Source organism: Cherax quadricarinatus, chromosome 18 (genome assembly GCF_038502225.1).
Source record: "Cherax quadricarinatus isolate ZL_2023a chromosome 18, ASM3850222v1, whole genome shotgun sequence".
NCBI lineage: Eukaryota > Metazoa > Arthropoda > Malacostraca > Decapoda > Parastacidae > Cherax > Cherax quadricarinatus.
In genome coordinates, this window is record NC_091309.1 from 35,903,742 (window position 1) to 35,927,785 (window position 24,044).

The 24,044-nt window shown below is 37.7% G+C and overlaps 1 protein-coding gene across 2 annotated transcripts in view; it reads left to right on the forward strand.

The window, feature by feature from the left end:
• Positions 1-24,044, forward strand: part of LOC128689242 (ankyrin repeat and SOCS box protein 1) — a 96,461-nt gene that overhangs the window by 393 nt on the left and 72,024 nt on the right. For both annotated transcript variants that reach the window (XR_011392159.1, XM_070086401.1), the window contains exons 3-5: positions 2,471-2,698; positions 9,823-9,944; positions 16,396-16,494. Coding sequence is in view for 1 of the 2 variants with exons in the window: in XM_070086401.1 (XP_069942502.1) it covers positions 2,471-2,698; positions 9,823-9,944; positions 16,396-16,494 (449 nt within the window). In the remaining variant the exon portion in view is untranslated. The remainder of the gene's footprint in view (positions 1-2,470; positions 2,699-9,822; positions 9,945-16,395; positions 16,495-24,044) is intronic.

Consider the following 24,044-nt stretch of genomic DNA (forward strand, 5'->3'; position numbering starts at 1 on the left):
AACCTATGGTTTATCACTTATTTTGTATTTTGGTTGAATAAACACAAGTGTTGCTTATTGAATTGTTTATTTCTCTGTAAAAATTACAATGGGTGGTTTACATATTATAAAACAACAATTACAAAGAAAGCCACAAGCATGCCTAATAAGCCTAGGCATTTCAGGCAGATTTCAGGCTCTAGCATTTGGGATAAGAATCTCTCTTATTTACATATACTTTGTGATGAAAATATGAATATGAATTTAGTTCCCTTGTACGTACTATGAAATATTTGTGATGCTAATAAATAGGTATGCTGGTAGCAACAGCCTAGTTGACCATCTAATCTAACAGGCTTGACCTCAGGCCAGGTGTTGAGAGTAGGACTTGAACCTGGTCAGAGGTATGTCACAGGCACTAGTAATTGTGATATTTACTAAGCATTTTGACTGCATAAGACAGTCAGCCATAAAATTTATACACAGCACAATAAAAAATATAAAACTAGCAAACAATAAAGTCACTGAATATGTGCATTCAAGGTAAAACCTTATGACGGAAATTATTTTCTGGTTGAGTTACTTCATCAGGTACATGTGTGCTACTGATTCTCAGTTCTGTTCAATAATTCTCACCTACAGATACAAGGCTTCAAAAACCTTCAAATGCAAATAAAATGCAGCCTTCAAATATAAATAAATTACAAAAACTAACAATAATTATCATGTAATATGCTAGTCGCCACTAGTGTAATTTTCGGTACAGTACAGTAATAAGAAGTAATAGAGAAGGTCGCTTATGGCATTTCAGATAAATGCTTCTAACACTAGCAGTTATTATGGTTGTTGAATATTTTGCATATACTAAACCATACCCCCGGCCGGGATTGAACCCGCGGTCATAGAGTCTCAAAACTCCAGCCATGTTGCATATATGTACTGTACTGCATAGTACTGGTAGTCTGGTATCTACGAACACCACTGTTATGAGTGTGACCAGCTCTACATGGAGCTCATTACCTTTGTACTTGGTCACAATTGTGACCATATCTAGTTCATTACGGTTGTTACTTGCTCAGCTATCAAAACTTTGGAGTCCAGTCCCTGGACCAATTATGTACCTCTGTAATGTTTTGACTACCACCCACAGGATGGGTCTGGGGTGCATAATAAACATATTAAACTAACTAAACAACACTAATCAGCTCTTGTGTACTTCAACAGTTGGGAAACTTATAGTTTTAATATTACTGCAATAATTTCAGTTCACAAAGTTGGAATATACAATAATATATAATATATATAGAGCTATAAAATTTTTGGTAATAGAAATGCAGTATGTATACCATTGTGTTTTTGCGAGATTGTTCAGCATGACGACCTATCAGATAAAAAATAAACTCATTCTCTTTAATTGTATTACTGTACAAAAAAAGTTATAGCATAGTTTCCATTATATTTCCACACTTAAATGTATGTACTTAATTGTTCCATTAGATTGCACTGCATCTTACTGGCTGCCCTGTTAAAATATTAATAATTTAAGTTGAATGTCACTGCACAAACATAGTACAGTTCCATTGTATGATGTATCAAGATAAGGGCCAACAAAGAGTAAAAGTTCATACAGACAGGAAGACCAACTTTGTTCTAAAGTTTGGCTTCTTTTACATAAGTACTGTATATGTATTTGTTAAACCGGGAGATCAACATCTTAAGTTCATATAAATTTCCTTGTATTTAACAAGTGAATGCATACTTCTCAAAACCTTCACACCTTCCTTGTTAGTCTGTTTTTAAGTTTGCTAATGTATGATTATACAGTGGTACCTCGAGTTTTGGCCATAATTCATTCCAGAAGGCTGTTCAAGTGCCATTACCGAACGAATTTGTTCCCATAAGGAATAATGTAAATTAGATTAGTCCATTTCAGACCCCCAAAAATATGCTTAAAAAACCACCTACAAAAATACACTTACATAAGTGTTCGAGTTGGGAGCTGTTTGAAACTTGAGGTACCACTGTATTTTCATTTCATTGTACTGCATATACTGTTTTGGAAACATTTTTTATGTAGGGTTGTTAATATCTCAAGGCATATCTCTTTTTGAGAAAGAGTATTGAGATATTACCTAGATTATATCTTAGTAAACTCTTGATTTAACACATCTCAGTTTAATGAACTTTATAATTACAGGACAAAATGTGCTGGGTCAGTTTGTTCAGAAACAACAAACAAAGTTTGTTGCTTACAGAATTAGCCACTACTGTTATAATGCCTGGAAAATGATCTTATCTTTGTGCACCACAATCACCCACTAACCCCCACTAGTCTGTTAAATCAGGATTTACTAATGCATTGAGAGGCTGGTCAAAATCTTAATATCTTCAAACATTTTCTCTATATTAAGATTTTTTTTAGTCTGTCTCCTAATAAAATTAATGTGCAGCAGGGTAAATTGCCAGTTCTTCAATCCATACTTGATTTCAGGAGGCATGGCCAATACAGTAGAACTGCCACTACAGATCTCTGCACATGCCTATTTGATGAACCATATGGTTGATGCAGATGATGATGATGATGTCAGACTTCATTTAGCTGCTTTGTGTGGTGATGATAAAGGCTTAAGACAGATCACAGCAGACCCTCAGTATATTCAGTGGTTGAACTATCGTGTTCGGCCTTACATGTCACCTCCACTGAGATTAGCAGTTTCAGGTAAGTTGAAGTGAGCGAGAAGAATATATATGCGGTGGTACCTTGGTATGTATATGTCCTTAATCCATTCCAGGAGCTTGAACTGATACCAAACAGGACGAATACCAAACGAATTTTCCCATAAGAAATATAGGGAAAACGATTAATCCGTTCCGATAAAAAAAAATCCTGTTGTTATTGGCATATTATACATTGATGGGGTTGTATAAAATAATTTAAACACTGCTTAATACTAAAATGCATAATTTAAACATTGCTTAATACTAAAATACATACATAAATGCAAAAGAATTAGATAAAATAAATGCAAATTTAACTTCACTTTACTTTGCTGAAAATAGTCGAGTGCCTACTAGGATAGTGCTGAGAAGGGAGGAGGAGGAGGAGGAGGAGGAGGAGGAGGAGGAGGAGGAGGAAATGTTATTGTTTGGAAGGAAAGTCCCCTTCTCTTTTCTGTCTCTTTTTTCATATTTGGACCTGGTTGAAGCTCACCAGGTTTTACTTTTACTAAAAATCACTGAATGGTAGCAACGGGCATACTGACGCTAGTGGGCAGTCATGGCTTTGTCTCAAGAGAGAGGTAAACAAGGATAGTGCATGGTGTTGTGACTCGTTTTGACCCATACAAGTTCTAGCATGCGAGTCGTATTCCAAACATAGGTTGTATACCAAGCAAAAGTTTTTGCGTCCAAACAGGACGTGTACCAAGTTGGACTTATTCCAAAGAGGACGTGTACCGAGGTACCACTGTACTATATAAGTTATTGCTTCTATCATATACAGTGTAGTACCCTTTTGATAATTTTGGCACAGTTCAGCTAAATTGTTAAACACTGACTGTCCTGACAAACCTAAGGGATTGTGGAGGATTTTCTGCACCACCTTCCATATGCAGGGGCCCTTAAATTTCTTAATCACTCCTTGATCCAGTGATTGTTTCGAGGATGCCATATTTGGTGGTACAACCAAACTTTATTATTTGGGTCCATAGACTGCAAGACTTGAGGATGGCTACTGTATCAAGAGTAAGGAAAACCTTGCATGAAAGGTTCTTTTTTGCCAGGTACATCTTGAAGAAAGGAATAAATTAGTACTTGAACCAGTAGACAAACAAGACCTCATTCATATACATATGCTCTTATGTTAGACTGCCAAACAGGCAAAGTAGTTTAGTCTTTATCTTTTAAAACACAAGGATTATGGGAGCAGTAAATTAGAATTAGCTGGCACTTAAAATCACATAATGCATTACTGCAAAGAAGCAAGATAAAGAAATAAATTGTTACCTTGAAGATGGCATTTTACTGAAATGTAATCCGGTCTCATCAGCATTACACACTTGCTTAGGCTCATAGATACCCTCATTAAAAATGACCTCCAGGTGGGCAGGAATATCCTGCACTTTAAAATTGGTAAATCATCCTGCTCACACAGGCTTGCCATCCTGTGTAAGCAGGAGCACAAATACTCTTGTACAGGCTTGTCATCCTGCTCACACACTGTTTTATAATACAAGTGGCACACACCCTTATCATAAGGGCATTAAGTGGAGCATTTTTGGTTGTTTTCTGCTCACTCCACACATTTAGTAACTTTAAAGTCTTATTCAACCATATTGTCCTCTTGATATTATTTTCACCAGGCCACAGTCAGGGTTACTCATGACACATGCTCTTATCTTCATCTCATTGTCTTGAATTGAACAGTTAGTTGATTCTCTAACACTGAACACACGTGCTGCTTCCGTGACCATAGCATCTCTATCACTTACAGTTATTTCATAATAGACATAGTGTCACACTTAAAATTTTTCTTGGCAACTTCATTGTCACTAGTATTCCATTTTTTATGCCATGATTAATATTGACAGGCAAAATGGATTGATAAAAAGATTGAAAATGAAGTGGTGAACACTGGAGAAGGTATGGTATAATATGCAGTCATGAGACAACTGGCAGCATGGAAGGCTGTGTACAGTATACCAAAGATCCAAGCTAGGATCTTTCATTAAAACAATAACGTCACTGTAGGTGCAGAGGAAATTTTCCTGTCATGTGCCTAAGACCAGTTTCACATGAAATGCTCTCTCTCCAAACTTTATGGCATAAACAACTCTGACAATTTCTGTGATATCACAGCCTTTCAGATTTCAGTAGCAAAATATTAAGAATACAAAATATCATCATGCCAGATGTGCAATTGTGCTGTATATAAATTTTACTCAATACTTTATTTAAATTAACTGCAAAGTTTATAATTTTTTTATTAAATAAAATAATAAGATACATTGTAACCTCGGTAAGAACATAAGAACGAAGGAACACTGCAGCAGGCCTACTGGCCCATGCGAGGCAGGTCCAAGTCTCCTACCGGCTTAAGCCAATGCACCCAACCTAGTCAGGTCAGGTCACCTTGACTTAAGGGAGGAACACGGCAACCGTCCTGGTAGCACAAGCTAATCAGGTCCAACTCACACCCACCCACACCCACTCATGTATTTATCCAACCTATTTTTAAAGCTACACAACATTCTGGCCTCTAGGACTGTACTTGGGAGTTTGTTCCGCTCATCCACAACTCTATTACCAAACCAGTACTTTCCTATATCCTTCCTGAATCTGAATTTTTCTAACTTAAAACCATTGCTGCGAGTCATGTCTAGGCTAGATACTTTCAGCACACTATTTACATCCCCTTTATTTATTCCTGTCTTCCATTTATACACCTCAATCATATCCCCCCTAATTCTACGTCTTTCTAGAGAGTGCAGATTCAGGGCCCTTAGTCTATCCTCATAGGGAAGGTTTCTGATACATGGGATCAACTTTGTCATCCTCCTTTGTACATTTTCCAGAGCATTTATATCCATTCTGTAATACGGTGACCAAAACTGTGCAGCATAATCTAAATGAGGCCTAACCAAGGATGTATAGAGTTGAAGAACAACCTGAGGACTCCTATTATTTATGCTTCTTGATATGAAGCCAAGGATTCTATTAGCTTTATTGCGAACACTTATGCACTGTTGTCTTGGTTTCAAATTACTGCTAACCAGAACTCCTAAATCTTTTTCGCAATCCGTAATATTAAGATCTACATTATTTAGTTTATATGTGGCATGGTTATTGTCCTGTCCAACATTTAGAACTTTGCATTTGTCTATATTAAATTGCATCTGCCACCTCTCCGACCACTGCATCAGTCTATTCAAATCTTCCTGGAGTGCTCTAATGTCCTCGTCAGAATGAATTCGACGGCCTACAGTATTTTGGTGTCATCGGCAAACTTGCTGATGTCGCTCTTTATGCCCTCATCTATGTCGTTTATGTATATATTGTGAACAGCAGGGGGCCCAACACTGACCCCTGTGGAACACCGCTCGTGACGCTTCCCCTTAATTCATTCCAGAAGGCTGTTCGAGTGCCGCTTTGTTTGAGTATCGAACAAGTTCTTCCCAGCCAATTTTCTGTTTGGTTGGCTGTTATCACTAATCGTCGTAGTCCCCATGGTGACTTGTTTATGCAAATAATATAAAAAAAAAATGCAAAGAAACACGAAATAGTTTACAGTAAGCAAAGTTCTGGCAGGTCGTATTTGTTTGGTCGAGTGCTTTGTTAGAGTAGGGAGCTGGTCGTATACCAAGGTTCCACTGTATTTTAAACCCAGTTGGTAGAAAGGCGCTCAAAATACAATAGCATGGATAATGTTAAAAGAGATGGAGCACTGGGAAAATGCTGGTTTGTTAGATGTTGAAAATGAAGATTAAATGAAAATGAAAATGTTTATTTCCTTGCAAAGCTTATAATGTGTGGTTTACATATTCTAAAATATTAATTACAAAGAAGGCCACTAGCATGCCTAGGCATTTCAGGCAGACTAAGCCTAATTCTTACTGTATATTGGCACAGGTTATGGAGCAGTACATTTTAACCCTTAAATGGTCCAAACGTAATTATACGTTTTTTCAACATCTGAAAGTATGAAAAAAAATGTAGATCTTTTTTTTTTGTTTTATATGTGAAAACGTGTAAAAAACTTTTATCTACATTTTTTTTTTGTTATATTTGAAAATATGTAAAAAAAAGTAGATCTACTTTTGTAGCACTACGAATTTGAACGTCGATCTGTTTGGACCGTTTAAGGGTTAATGTACCTTATTGCATACTGATATAAAAGTTAGGTAACTGAAGTGATTAATTAGATTTATAATAATGAGGTAGTACAAAACATATAACAGTGTTAGGGTGAATTTTTTTTTATAATTGTATTATATTCATGGAAAAGGTAAACTATAAGAGTCATTTAGTACTCCACAGCAGAGACAAAAGAGATGGTAAAGAGGGAAAGTTGGAAATGTTGAGGACAGGACATCAGCAGAAAGAATGGAGAGTCATTTGAGGCAGCTAATTTATGTTATTTAAGAAAATACAGTGGACCCCCGGTATATGAAGGCATCGGTATACGTTAAATCCGGTATACGATACATTTTAACGCAAAAATTTTGCCTCAGTTCGTGTTAAAAAACCCGGTATACGCGATTCGTCCGAGACGCATCCACATGTGGCCTGAACTGCCCCATGCGTGCCAGTGTTTACAAGCGAGCCAGCCAGTATGCTAGCATCTAAGCATACATTCGGTACATTCCATATTATCACAGTGTTTTTGGTGCTTGTTTCTGCAAAATAAGTCACCATGGGCCCCAAGAAAGCTTCTAGTGCCAACCCTTCGAGAAAAAGGGTGCTAATGACTATTGAAATGAAGAAAGAAATAATTGAAAAGCACGAGAGTGGAGTGCGTGTGTCGGTGCTGGCCAGGTTGTATACGAAACCCCAATCAACCATCGCTACTATAGTGGCCAGGAAAATGGCAATCAGGGAAGCTGTTCTTGCAAAAGGTGCAACTGTGATTATGAAACAGCAACCGCAAGTGTTAGAAGATGTTGAGAGACTGTTATTGGTGTGGATAAATGAAAAACAGGCTAATTTGTGTGTGCTGTGGAGGGCAAACAGTAAGGCATGGGTCACTAGGGACTTTTTGTATGACTGGTTACACCATGCATTTGCCCCCACTGTGAAAAATTACCTAATTGAAAAGAAATTAAACCTTAAGTGCCTCCTGGTATTAGACAGTGCCCCTGGTCATCCTTCAGACTTGGCAGAGCGACTTTCTATGGACATGAGCTTCATTAAGGTCAAGTTTTTGCCTCCTAATACCACTCCTCTCCTGCAGCCCATGGACCAGCAGGTCATTTCCAACTTCAAGAAACTGTACACAAAAGTTATGTTTCAAAAGTGCTTTGAAGTGACCACAGACACTCGATTGACTCTAAAAGAGTTTTGGAAGGATCACTTTAATATCCTCAATTGTATAAACCCTATAGGTAAGGCGAGGGAGGGAGTGACTAAGAGGACCTTGAACTCTGTTTGGAAAAAACTGTGGCCAGAATGTTTAGACAAAAGGATTTTGAAAGATTTGAGACTAACCCTGAGAAGTGTATGCCAGTTGAGGAATCCATTGTGGCATTGGGGAAGTCCTTGGGGCTGGAGGTTAGTGGGGAGGATGTGGAAGAGTTGGTGGAGGAGGACAATGACAAACTAACCACTGATGAGCTGCTAGATCATCTTCAACAGCAAGAGGCCAGACCTGAGGAAACTGCTTCGGAGGAGGGGATAGAGAAACTGAGGAAGTTTCCTACTTCAAAGATTAAGGAAATGTGTGCAATGTGGCTTGAAGTGCAAACCTTTTTTGATGAAAATCACCCTCAGACAGCTGTTGCAAGCCGTGTTGGCAACCTGTACAATGACAATGTTGTGAACCACTTTAGGAAAGTCATAAAGGAACGAGAGGTACAGGCCTCTATGGACAAATATGTTGTGCGACAGAAGTCCAGTGACTCTCAAGCTGGTCCTAGTGGCATTAAAAGAAGTAGAGAAGTAACCCCGGAAAAGGACTTGCTACCTCAAGTCGTAATGGAAGGGGATTCCCCTTCTAAACACTAACACCAACACTCCCCTCCTCCCATCTCATCAATCATCACCAGATCTTCAATAAAGGTAAGTGTCAGTTTGTGTGTATTAAAATTAATATTTCATGTGGTAAATTTTTTTTTTTTCATACTTTTGGGCGTCTTGCATGGATTAATTTGATTTCCGTTATTTCTTATGGGGAAAATTGATTCGGTTTGTGATACGTAATTTTGGTTTACGATGAGCTCTCAGGAACGGATTAATAACGCAAACCAGGGGTCCATTGTATAGAGAAAATATTGAAGATGGGACTGTCAGAGAGGAGGCTGGAAACAGTAAGCATACCAAGGCCTTGAGGGTGTCTAAATTGAAGTTGGCTGCTTTCTAATAAATGGAATAATCAATCAAGAGGTGATGACGAAACAAAAGTTTATTTCTTTGCAAAGGTTACAATGTGTTTATATTTCATAACTGTCAGGATGACCTGACAGTCATTGCCAAGTGGCACTGAGTATTACATGTTAAGGTGAAGCTTAGTCATTAATAATAATGAGGAAGTCATAATTGAGAAGGTCAGCTTTAGATGCATATTCAGGAGACAAGGAAGCTGAGAAAGGTTTGTTGAGGTGGTTTTGGCATTTACAGAGGATGGAGCAGAATAGGATGGTTAAGAGGGTATAAATCAGGGATGGAAGAAAAGAAGGGTAGTAGGTGTCCTCCCAGGTAGGGTTGGAGGGATGGGATAGAGGAGGTTTTGAGTGCTAGGGGCTTGAACATCCAACAGGCTTGTGTAAATGCTATAGATCAAATTGAGTGTAGACTAGTGGTTTTCATGTCCTGATGCAGTGTTTGAGTGTGAGCAGGGTAGCATATATGAAGGAATTCAGGGAAACCAGCGAGCTGTGCTTGAATCCTTGAGGTGGAGCATACAGTGCCTGCGTTCTAAATTAGATATAAATGCTGCAGTTTGGAAGGTAGAAAATTTTAAGTTTGTGACCAACTGTTGGATTGGTCACAAACTTTGTACTACAGTATAAAGATATTGGGTAATAAACTATGTATAGATATGATTTGTATACTGCATCTCAGTGAAGTCTGAGAATAGTAGACTAGACCGTGTTCTCTAGGAGTATTAACTTTGTTTTTTCATGTGAACAGGAGGAAACCCTGAATGTGTAGAAGTGCTTGTGTCAGCAGGTGCAGACATAGAGCTGGAAGATGTGAAAGGACAAACTCCCATCTTTGTTGCAACATGTCAGAAAAAGTTAGAGATAATGAAGGTCTGTGTTTACATGTATATTTTCAAATACAGTGGTACCTCAGGATATGAACCTAATTCGTAGCAGAAGGCTGTTCAAGTGCTGATCTGTTCAAGTACCAAACGAATTTGTTCCCATAAGGAATAATGTAAATTAGATAATTCTGTTTCAGACCCCCAAATATACACTTACAAAAGCACTTACAAAAATACACTTACATAATTGTTAAAGTTTGTATCCCAAGGTATCACTGTACTATATATTGATGCATGTAATGTTACAACTTGTAGATACTGCTGTACTGGGCCTTAGTTGTGTCCTTAAACTCAGAGAATCTATAACATTATGGTCAGACAAATGGTTCCTAATGTATAACTAGACAAAAGTAGGTTGGTAAACAGCAATCACCCATGGAGGTACAACATTATTGTTTTGTTATTAAGTGTGGAATGGAAGCCTGTTAATGTTTTGCACCCAGGTAGAATTACTGGCCTTTTCTTTCTGTCTCTTTATTATTATAATCAGAACTAAGTGCTAAATCTTTCTCATATATGTAAGATGGCAGTTAAATATTACAAATAAGATAAGATTATGTTTAGATTTTTAATCCAGAGAGTTTGCCACTCATGATAACTCAGTAAAGTCAGTGCATCATATGAGAAGCTTATTTCCACTGGGGTCCTTGAATCTTCTCTGCCAGATGCAGCCACAACAGTCAGCTAGCACTCAAGTACCTACTTATTGCTACGTGAACACTGGCAGCAAGTGTGAGGAATGATCCTGGTCCCTCAGTGTGTGAGCTGAGGATGCTACCAACGAAGCCATGAGCCCCCATATGGATGCTTATGTACAGTGACCCATAAATTTGCAAGCTTCCAAATTTATGTATTTTGATACCTGGAGTATACCTGGAGAGAGTTTCAGGGGTCAACATCCCCGTGGCCCGGTCTGAGACCAGGCCTTGTGGTGGATCAGGGTCTGATTAACCAGGCTGTTGCTGCTGGCCACATGCAAACTGACGTATGAACCACAGCCCGTCTGGTCAGGTACTGACTTTAGGTGCCTGTCCAGTGCCTTTTTGAAGACAGCCATGGGTCTTTTGGTAATCCCCCTTAGGTATGCTGGGAGGCAGTTGAACAGTCTTGGGCCCCTGACACTTATTGCGTTGTCTCTCAGTGTGCTCATAGCTTTTCATTATAAAAAAAAATAAAATAAAATTTTATTTTTTTGCTAAGGTTACAGTGTGTGTTTACATTTCATAATTTAATTGGTACAAAGAAAGCCACTATCATGCTGAGGCATTTTGGGCAGAGTTAACCTAATACAGGGGTACCGTGACTTACGAGTTGTTTAATTCATTCCATGACTGAGCTTGTAACTCAATTTTATCGTATATCAAATCAATTTTCCTCATTGAAATTAATTTAAATGCCATTAATCCATTCCAGCCCAAAAAAAACTACCCCACTCATTCTCATATAACACCATCTTCAAGAAGAAATCATGCCCTGATTGAAGGTATACGAAAAGAATAATTTTCTAGTTATCCCCTGGAACATTATAGTGTACACATTGTCTCTGATGTTGGACTACAAGTCACCTGGCTACCCCAAGTCCTACAATTTGCCTGGCTATCACAAGTCCTACAAGTCGCCTGGCTACCACAAGCCCTACAAGTCGCCTGGCTACCACAAGCCCTACAAGTCGCCTGGCTACCACATCTCATAATTATGTTAATCTATTCTACTGTGGGGTGTATTTAGATGGATTAAGCAAAAATGTCTATATTAACATTTTATACAATATTCTGTTTCAGAGTGATTATCACTGAGCGATATTATTATCATTATTAATATGGCATCTTCAAAGACTAATAAGACACTCTTAGTGATTTTAATGTGTACCTGCATGCCAGCACAGTGTGTAAGTACACTTAAGTATAATTATAAGTTATAATAATAATGTAGGTATGTAGTCCGCCTGGGCTACATACCTACACCTACCTACATAGCTACTCGATATTTAATGCTGCCCAGAGCCATATTATTACCGTCGACATACCGTGTTCACTGAGTTTAATCGTTTCTAACAACTACCTTTAGATGCCATCATAAACAAAGAAGCTTGTACTTAATGAGTTTCCAGACATTCTCTGTCAGATATAACCCTTTCAGGGTCCATGCCGTAGATCTACGGCTTTACGTTCAGGGTCCAAACCATAGATCTACGCCATGAGCTCAGCTCACTTTGATAAGCTGTGAGTGGTAAATTTGGGCCTAGATATGAGAGAATACATCTATGTGGTATATGTGCACCACATAAAACAAATCCTGCAGCACGCAGTGTATAATGAGAGAAAAAAAACTGAGACTGTGATTTTCGATTAAAACAGCGACTTTGCAGTATTTTTTCATGTTTTTTATAGTTGTATATGCGATTTCTTTGTCTCATTTGATAGAATGGAAGACATTTTACAGAAATAGAGATGATTTTGATTGGTTTTCACACTGGAAATGGCTTGAAACTTAGCTCAAAGTAGCGGAAATATTAAATTTTTGCCGATGTTCAAGAGTAAACAAACAACTTCACATATCTGATACATGCCAGCTGGTGGGTCTAATATACATTCACAAATGTGGTGATGATATTTATACAATTATTACAATATTGCATAACAGTAATTCTTCTATTTTTTGGTTTGAATAAAAATTCATTATGTAAATAAAAAATCAAACTGGAATTTATTTGTAAAGCCTCAAAATATAACTAATGAACAGAGGAAATGTTAGTTTAGTGCCAGGAATACCTACATTGTTTATTCTGGACCCTATTTTGAAATTGGAATATTTTGAACTTTGTGTTAAATTGGCCAAATTACCAAATTCCGATCACTTTATTTTGTAGTTCAAAAAGTTGACTTGGCGATTTCTTGTGCTCACTCGATAGAATAGCAGTAATGCTAGTGAAATAGCTAAGAATTTGGTTGACTGGAATAATGTAATTGGCCTAAAATGGGAGTCAAAGTCGATAAAATCGCCGATTCGTAAATATCGCTGACACATCAAAATTTGTGAGAGCATAATTTTGTCAGTTTTCCATCAAATTTCCTACTTTTTGTTTTATTACCTTCAGAAAAAGATTCTCTACCATTTCATAAGAAAAAATAAAAATTTTTTTTTTTAACCCTTTGACTGTTTCAGGCCCCTCTCTGAAACTGTCATTCTATGTCGCTCAATTTTTGAAAAAAAAAAATTATTTTTTCTTATGAAATGATAGAGAATCTTTTCCCGATGGTAATGACACCAAAAGTTCGAAATTTGGTCGAAAACTCGTGGAATTATGCTCCCGCGAAGTTAGCGGTCTCGGCGACATGTGCGTATCGGCGATTTCGCCGACTTTGAGCCCAATTTTCAGCCAATTCCATTGTTCCAGTTGACCAAACTCATAGCTATTTCTTTAGAACTCCATTTTATCTATCAGCTGAGCACAAGAAACCTCCCATTTACTAATTTGGACTACCCAATATGGTGGTCAGAAATTGGCAATTTGGCCAATTTCACACAAAATAAAAAAAATGCCAATTTCAAAATAGGGTCCAGAATAAACAAGGTAGACATTCGTGGCACTAAAATAACATATGCTCTGTTCATTAGTCACATCTCTAGGCCCCTCTTATATTATTATTGCTTTCTATTTTGATTTTTTATTCATACAAAAAAATACAAAATTTACTGTTATGCAGACGACTGCATTATTGTAAAAATGGTATAAATAATATCAGTACACTAGTGAAAGAATATTAGACTCCCCAGTTGACGTGTATTGGACGTGTGGTGTGATTTATTTACTCTTGAACATTGGTAAAAATCGAACATTTCCGCTACTTTGAGCTCAGTTTCAAGGTCGTTTTCATCGTAAAAGTAATGAAAATCATCTCTATTTCTGTAATATGTTTTCCATTTTATCAACTAAGACCATGAAAACGCGAATACAACGATAAATACTATACGAAAATACACCTCAAAGTCGGCGTTTTATTCCAAAAAAACGATCAGAGTTTTTTTTTTCTCATTATGCAATGTGTGCTGCAGGATTTTTTTTATGTGGTGCACACTGACCACACAGACCCATTCTCTCACATGTGGGCCTACCAGCTTTCTCCCACTTGATTTGAAGCCGCTAGAATTATTGAGTATATATACGTCAGAAACATTGGCTCGTAAGACGTATTTATATGTCGAAAACAGTCAAAGGGTTAAACTTCTTTGACCCTGGTGTGCACTTTGAAATTTGGCCTCTGGACCCTCAAAGGGTCCAGAGGCCAAATTTCAAAGTTATTTATGGTTGTATTGTAATTTCAAAGTGCCAAATCTCACTGTTGCAAGCCCATTTCTGAAACTGTCATTCTATGTTGAAAAATATTCGAAAAAATAAAAAAAATGTTTTTTCTTACCAAAATGTTAGGATTATTTTGCTGATTGTTTTAAGCCTAATTTTTTCTTTTTGTGATCATTACTTACTGAGATATAGAGATGTAAAGTTGACAGAAAATGAGCCACATATGGCAACAGCGGCAAATGCCTCTCGCCCGGTTAACTTTTTTATGCTCCCATTCAAGGTTTCTTGCATTTTCCACTACTTTATTTTTTCAGGTAACTTATGTGGCCTGTGAGACCAAAATAAGGTGCAATGTACATATATACACTCATTGTATACAACACAATAAGTGCACAAACGTAATTATCAATATATTGTTTACAGAGCTTGTTTACATAAACAATACAATTTTTTTTTTATTACTACGTATTGTTCTATAACACATATACAAATGTACAATCACTGGGCATGCTCCTAGAAGTTCTGCAGCTTGTGGAACTCTTTGAAACATGGTGTCATACACAATGGTGTTTTACACTCCTCACACATAAAATGAGTGTCTGCATTTTTGTGGGCATTTTTTTTGTATGTGCACAGACAAAACACCTCATCCGAGCAGTTTTCTTCAAAGTAGTAGCAGACAGTTGTGTTAAGTAGTTATCCTAGGTAAATGGTCCTGTGTCATCATTCCTTCCTACCTACCTACCTACCTTTCTTTCTTTTTTTCTTTCTTTTTTCATTATTTCTTTCTTCATTCTTTCCTTCCTTCCTCCCTTCTGGTTACTGTAATATATATAAACATATATAGTCACTGGACACTTTCACAGAACTGCTATTATCTTCAGGTTGTGTGTGTGTGTGGGGGGGGCTTCTAAATGTCCTGAGTCAGGGTCTGGCAGCTGTCAAAATGATATGATATATCATTATTCACTCTCCCTACCACCTGTCAACACAATGGAGTCTGATGCTTGCTTCCCTTCCATCCTTCCTGCCTAATTATCTATCTTTCTTTCTCCTTTCTTCTTATTTCTTCTTCTTTCTCTTTCTTTCTGTTTCTTTCTCCTCCTTTCTCCTTTCTCTTTCTTTTTCTTTCTATTTGTCTTTCTTTTTCTTTCTCTTTCTCATACTTTTTTGTTCTCCTTTCTCTTTCTTTTTCCTCCTTTCTCTTTCTCTTTTCTCTTTCTCCTTTCTTTTTCTTTTTCCTTCTTTCTCTTTCTTTCTTTCTTTCTTTCTTTCTTCTGGTATCCTGGGCATTGCTTTCGGTCACAAACTTCTCAAAACCATGAAATTCATCTTCACTGACACTTCCATCTGTGTTAGATCTATCACTTGGGAAGAGAAGAGGCCCAGAGGGCATTGCTTTCGGTCACAAACTCCTCAAAACCATGAAATTCATCTTTACTGACACTTCCATCTGTGTTAGATCTATCACTTGGGAAGAGAAGAGGCCCAGAGTCACTGGGGAGTCAGATATTTCTTACTGCTAGGCATGCTGAACAAGGAATACTGAAATGGCATTTCTACAATGCACCACTGGCTCTCCGATCTTTTTTAGAGTGCGCACACTGACCATGGAGACCCATTCTCTCACATATGGGCCTATCAGCTTTCTCCCGCTTGATTTGAAGCCATTAGAATTTACGCATATTAATACATCAGAAACATTGGCTCGTAAGACATATATATGGCCGAAACAGTGAAAGGGTTAAATCCAGCAGGTATGTGTGAGCGTGTTAAATAGGAGTGAATGGAGACAAATGGTTTTTGGGATTTGATGAGTTGTTGGAATGTGAGCAAGGTAATATTTTGTGAGGGATTCAGGGAAACCAGTTAGCTGGACTTGAGTCCTGGAGGTAGGAAGTACAAGGCCTGCACTTTAAAGGAGGGGCTTGCAATATTTGTTGTTTGGAATGACATATGAACTGTCATATCTGTGTGCCTCTGCAAAGACAGAGATTGTGAGAATGATGGTGAAAGTGTGTCTTTTTTTTTTTGAGTCATACTGTCTTGGTGGGAGATGGCCAGCATGTTGGGAAAATATAAATATATGTATGTGTGTGTGTGTGTATATGTTTAATTTTTTTTTTTAATGCAGATATTGTTGGAAGCTGGTGCAAATCCAGAAGGTAGCAGAAAGAATCGCTGCTCTCCATTGTTGATTGCAGTCAGAGATGGGTTTTCTGATGGTGTGAAGGTAAGCTTCATTTTTATGACCTAAAAAGAAGGATTTTTGTGGTATATATTAAATTTCTAATTACAGTAGACCGTCATTTAGCATGAGTTTATTTGGCATGAGTCAGGTATAGCACAATTGAAGAATTTGCAGCACAATATTATTTAACACTTCATAAAATTAATTTAACACGGTTCAGTTTGCGGGAGAGGAAAAAATTTTGAGCCCATGGGAGGGGAAACCTACTGCCAATCCCGCCACCCTCACCACCCCCTCAGCCTTCATTTCGGCTCGTATGCGTGTAGGACGCTCTTCTGGCAGCTCGCTATGTTTGTCTAGATACTTATTTTAATTGCTATAACTTAAATCTGCCAAGCAATCATAGCACCTAGTAGGCATACAAGTGTTTCTGAAAGTAGCAAGAAAAGGTTGAAGCGTGTAAGTCTAGGAATTACAAAGATAATCGAGATATTAGATAAGCTTAAGAGTGGCTCATGTGTGGTGGATATAGTGAGGGCCTATGACCTTAATGAAGCATCAGTTCGTGCAATTAGAAAGAACGAGGTGAATATACAAGCTTGTGTAATGAATAACCCAAGATGTCATCTCATGAAAAGAATGACATGTAGATCACAACAAGTAAATAAAACAGAAAACTTGTTACTTGAAGGGATCGAACAAAATACGAAGAAAGGTGCACCACTTAATTTCAACCTAATTAGGGAAAAGGCCTTACAGTTGCTTAAGGCAGTGTGTGATAAGGAAGGAAGGCCTGAAAACAAGTGTAGTTTAGCACAGGTTGGTTCCAAAACTTTTAATTTGCATAATAAGTTACACAATATTTAGTTTTCTGGTGAAAGTGCTTCAGTTGATCATACAACAGCAAGTAATTTCCCTGCTGAATTGCAGGAAATTATTTCTGAGAGTAGCTATGAGCCACATCACATGTTTAATGCTAATGAGACAAGTGTTTTTTGGAAGAAAATGCCAACACGAACTTGTATCAGTCAGCAAGAGAAAAGTGCACCGGGCTTCAAGACAGCAAAAGATCGCTGAGCCTTGCTCCTTGCACCTTGCATCAGGTGATTTCAAGTGTAAGCCCATGGTTATTTACCGCTCTGAGAATCCTTGTGCTTTGAAAGGTGTAGATAAAAACACCTTACCAGTAATTTGGAGGTCAAACCAGTCGGCATGGATGACAGAGGAAATACTTTTTGACTGGTTTAAGCATCACTTTATTCCTGAAGTCAAGTTTTACCTGCACAGCAAGAACCTTGCATTCAAGGCTTTCTTCATTCTTGATAATTCCTGTACTCATCCACAAGCTTTGCTGGATGTAACCTTATATGTAAAAGTTGTATTTATACCTCCCGTGCCGGGGACTACCTAGATGGGAATTTTCCAAATTCCCTCTATCTTGTACCAACTGAGCCCACGGAAGTCACCGCGATTATAAAGTCACTCAAAAATAACTCAGGGAATCTGTCTCATGTCCCAGCATTATTGTACAAGCGAGCGGCCCATGTCCTTTCGCATGCTATTACATTACTTTTTAACAAGTCACTAAAAACTAGCACTTTCCCGACACTACTCAAAACAGCAAGGGTTACACCAATACATATGTCGTGGGGGTTCGTAAGGAGATAGATGGTTGAAGATAAACACACTTGTTGATGGTAACACTATATATTGTCAGACTGTCGTAAGGGAGGCCCAGCCTGCCTTGTTGCCTGTTGTAGACCTATCCGTGGACTGAGGAAGTTTCAGAGGTACTCACGCACACATGCACATCACGTGACGTCACACAAACTAGTCATGCAAGCAAAAGTCAATATGAATCGAGCTGTCAGCATAGTTGCTGATCCCTTACATGTATATGTATAGCTTATCTGAGTATCATTGTACCAGCCGTATGTTTTATATACATGATCTCTTGCTAGGCCTAGGTACTAGTTTGTGTGACGTCACATGATGCGCATGTGTTAGCCATTGCAAAGGAATTCTATCCTCCCAGAGATGATAACCATTCTGCATATGTAAATCTTACTCTCGAAGAGTTGGGTTTAAATGTAAATAGCCTGTATAATTAGATGTCCAAGATGAATAAAGTTCTCAACTGTGTGATTTGTTATTAGCTGATCAGTTTTTCAGGAATTATTTTTTTTTGTGTTCACGTTCCCTCCGAGTTCTGAGAATTTAGCAGTAATAATCTGTGCGCGCCAGATTTGCCTTTGCTGTTAATTACTTTCACCTTTGTAAATATATTTATTCTTCCTCAGAATCCTTAGAGTGCATGAATACAGATCAATCGATCAATTCCATCCTTTATTGTACAATGAATTGTTCTTATAATTCGTAATTCATTACGTTAAAACTCATTATGTTTACATCAATTACGTTAAAATCCATTATGATACCATCCATTAGTTCTAAGTTATATATGTCTTTGTTATTGTATAGAATCAGCCCAGAGCCACCTGCCTGTTCAGCCTATAGCATAGTAGTGTATGGCGAGACGACATACGTAACATGACTGAGCTGTCAGCATAGTTGCTGATCTCTTACATGTATATGTATAGCTTATCTGAGTATCATTGTACCAGCCGTATGTTTTATATACATGATCTCTTGCTAGGCCTAGGGACTAGTTTGTGTGACGTCACGTAATGCGCATGTGTGCGTGAGCACCTCTGAAACTTCCTCAGTCCACGGATAGGTCTACAACAGGCAACAAGGCTGGCTGGGTCTCCCTTACCACAGTCTGACAATATATAGTGTTACCATCCACAAGTGTGTTTATCTTCAACCATCTGTCTCCTTACGAACCCCCACGACACATAAAGGTGGTGACCCTATAGATGTAAACAACTATAGGCCAATATCAGACTTATCATTGCTATCCAAAATCTTCGAGAAACTCGTGCACAGGAGACTACATTCATTTATAACGGCACAAAACATACTCAACCCCTGCCAATTTGGATTCAGGAAAAATAAAAGCACTAATGATGCAATTGTAAAAATGCTAGATCTGCTTTACACAGCATTGGAAAATAAGGAATATCTGCTAGGAATTTTTATTGACCTAAGAAAAGCGTTTGACACAGTAGACAACGGCATCCTACTCCACAAACTTGACCATTATGGTATAAGAGGCCATACGCTTGCATATTTCAAATCCTACCTTACTAATAGGTATCAGTATGTCACCATTAATGACACAGCCTCATCAACACGGCCACTTGATACTGTAGTTCCACAGGGAAGTGTCCTTGGTCCCCTGCTCTTCCTCATTTACATTAATGATCTTCCAAATGTATCCCAACACCTGAAACCCATTCTCTTTGCTGACGACATGACTTACATCATCTCCCACCCTAATCTTGCCACCCTCAACACCATTGTCAATGAGGAGCTGCTCAAAATTCTGACTTGGATGACAGCCAATAAACTTACACTTAACACTGACAAAACCTACTGCATTATGTTTGGTAGCAGAGCAGGTGTTGCACAACTTAACATTAAGATCGACGACACTCTAATTGCCAGACATAATGAGGGCAAATTCCTAGGTCTATACCTCGACAACAACCTAAATTTCAGCACCCATATCCAACACATAACAAAAAAAAGTATCCAAAACGATTCTCTCCAAGATACGATATTACGTGCCGCAAACTGCCCTTCTCGCACTATACCATTCGCTAATTTATCCATACCTCACCTATGCTATTTGTGCTTGGGGATCAACTGCAGCAACACATCTAAAGCCAATAATAACCCAACAAAAAGCTGCAGTAAGAATAATAACTAAATCCCATCCCTGGCAACACCCTCCCCCCCCCCACTCTTCATAGATCTAAACTTACTACCTGTTCAGAACATCCACACTTACTACTGTGCAGTCTACATCTACAGGACCTTAAATTCCAATATTAACCTTGACCTAAAACGCTTTCTTGATAGTTGTGACAGGACCCACAGGCATAACACCAGACACAAACATCTCTATGACATTCCCCGTTTCCGACTAAATATTTACAAAAATTCAATGTGTGTCAAAGGCCCTAAAATCTGGAACACCCTACCTGAGAACTCTAGAACTGCAGACACATTCATCACCTTCAAAACTACCATTAGAAAACATCTTATCTCCCTGATACACCCCGTCAACTAACTACATGTAAACCACCTGGTGGTTCACACTTACACTCACTCACCCATTGACTATAAACACAGAAATACGAATCTTAATTTTAAAATAATGAATCCTAACTAGTCATAAGTTTGCCTATGATACTCCAATATAGACACTATGTATTGTGCCAAAAGAAAAGCATTCACATTGCTAAACTCACAAACTATAATGTAGTCACTTAGCCTTAAAACCTTAATCTGTAATAATTTAAAGTTTAGAATTAATCTCAGTCTGCCCGAAATACCTAGCCATGCTTGGTGTCCTAGTGGCCTCCTCTGTAATTAGTATTTTAAAACATGTAAACCACACAATATTCAAAATCTGTAAACACTGCATTGTAATCCTTATAGAGAATAAACTTGATTGATTGACTGATTGATTTCTAATTCAACCACTGGATCAGGGAGTTATTAAGTTATTCAAGTGTAACTACACAAAAAAAGTTATGAAAAAACTAGTTGCATCAGTGGACTCAGACTCCAACTTGGCAGTACCAAGCTTCTGGAATAAATCTAACATTGCAGATGCTATCAGCTATGCTAGAAGTGCATGGAATGAAGTTCCCCAATCAACATTAAATGCAGGCTGGGGAAAGTTATGGCCTTCTGTAGTTAATTCTTTCACTGGTTTTCCCTTGCTTGAGAGTAAGGTTCAGGAAATTGTTCAGCTGGCAAGGAGATTACCAGGTGATGGTTTTGAAGATATGAATGAAGAAGATGTGAATGAGCTCTTAGAAGATAATGATGATGAAGACAGGAGTCCAGAGGAAATGTTGGCAGAGCTCGATGCACAGATACAAGGGAGGGAGATAACGTAAGAAGATGAAGAAGAACCTGAAGAAAAACAGTTAACATTGCAGCAGTTATGTGAGCAGTTGCAAACTTTTTCACTGAAGAGGACCCTGACAAATCAAGAATCAGTGCTTTGAAACGGGGTCTAGACCAGCTGATGATGCTTTACTGTCAGCTATATAATGTACTGCAGGGTAAAAGAGCCCAGAGATCCATTACAGAATTTACGCACACTCCAATACAACCATCGACTTCAGTACCAGAACCTCAACCATCCACTTTTCGTGACAACCAACAACCATCCATCTCAGCCCAGTAGGGCCACACCATATATATCCACTCTTCTCAGTCATCTACAAACACCATTACCCACAATTTAACCCCTTGACTATCACAACCCCCAATCCTGAAGTGTCTCCTGGTGTTGCAAAATTTAAAAAAAAAAAATTATTTTTTCTTATGAAATGATAGAGAATCATTTATTGGACAATGACATCATTTGTTTACTTTTGAACATCGGCAAAAATCAAACATTTCCCCTATTTTGAGCTCCATTTCCAGGTTCTTTTTATAGTAAAATCAATCAAAATCACCTCTATTTCTATAATATGTTTTCCATTCTATCGAATGAGACCAAGAAAACGAGAATATAACCATAAATACTATACGAAAATAGACCACAAAGTCGGCATTTTAATTAAAAAAACAGTCAGAGTTTTTTTTTTCTCATGCACTGCATGCTCCAGGATTTTTTTTTATATGGTGCACACTGACTACACAGACCCATTCTCTCACATGTGGGCCTACCAGCTTTCTCCTGCTTGATTTGAAGCCGCTAGAATTTATGAGTATAAATACGTCAAACACGGTACCTCGTAAGACGTATATAGTATACGACTTCAACAGTCAAAGGGTTAAGGTAAGAAATTCTATTATTTCTATTGCATTTGTAGTCTTAAGCAGTAATATATCACGACAATGAACTGCAATTACATATTCACTTTTATTTTTGTAAGATCTGTTGGTCTACTAAAAATTTGTTTGGCTTTTTGGAGGCTCCTAGGAACGTAACCCTATTTTTCCCATAAGTTCTTCAGTTCATCTAACACGATTTTACATAGCACAGCATTTTCAGGAACATATCTACCGTGTTGAGTGACAGTCTACTGTATATGCTAGAGTAAAAGTACTTTTCCTGAAAGCCTGTGAATACGAGTCACTGAAAAAATATTTGTTTTTATTTGGGTTGCCATTAACCCTTTCAGGATCCAGTCCCCCAATCGGAAAATTCATCACAGGGTCCCAGAATTTTCAAAAAACTTTTGTTATTTTTTCTTATGAAATGGTAGATAGTCTTTTACTGATGGTAATAAAATAAAAAAATATGAAATTTGATTGAAAATTGATAAAATTATGCTATCGTGAATTTTGCTGTGTCAGCAATATGTACTCATTGACGATTTTTCCCACTTTGACTACTATTTTAGGCCAATTACATTATTCCAGTCAACCAAATTCTTAGCTATTTTACTAGCATCACTTCTATTTTATTGACTGAGCACAAGAAACTGCCCAATCAACTGTTTCAACTACTTAATAACGTCATCAGAATTTGGTAATTTGGCCATTTCACACAAAGTTCAAAATATTCCAATTTCTTAATAGGGTCCAGAATAAATGCAGGCATTCCTGGCACTAAAATAACATTTACTCTGTTTATTAGTTATATTTCCAGGCTTTACAGATGAATTCCATTTTGATTTTTTGTTCACAAAGAATTTTTATTTATACACAAAAAAATTGAAGATTTATTGTTATGCAGTGTTGTACTAATTGTATAAATAGTATCAGCACATTCATGAATGTATGTTAGACCCACTAGTTGATGTGTATTGGATGCATGAAGCAGTTTGTTTGCTCTTGAACATTGACAAAAATTGAACATTTCTGCTAATTTGAGCTCAATTTCAAGTTATTTTCAGTAATAAAACCAATCAAAATCATCTCTATTACTGTAAAATATCTTCCATCTATGAAATGAGACCAAGAAACCAGAAATACAACTGTAAAAACCATGCAAAAATACACCGCAAAGTTGCTGTTTTAATCCAAAAACACGGTCACAGCTCTTTTTCTCATTATGCACTGCAATGTGCAGGATTTGTTTTATATGGTGCACACTTACCACATAGGTATATTCTCTCATATCTAGGCCCAAATTTACCTCTCACAGCTTATCTGAGTGAGCTGAGCTCATAATGTAGTACAGTGGACCCCCGGTTAACGAACTTTTTTCATTCCAGTAGTATGTTCAGGTGCCAGTACTGACCGAATTTTTTCCCATAAGGAATATTGTGAAGTAGATTAGTCCATTTCAGACCCCCAAACATACACGTACAGACGCACTTAAATAAATACACTTACATAATTGGTCGCATTTGGAGGTGATCGTTAAGCGGGGGTCCACTGTACTTCAGTTTGGATCCTGGCTTCAACACTAGAACTACGGGACAGACCCTTAGAGGTTAAAATTGGCTAATATTTTAACTGAATATTGAATCTTAGTAATACAGTTAGCAAAT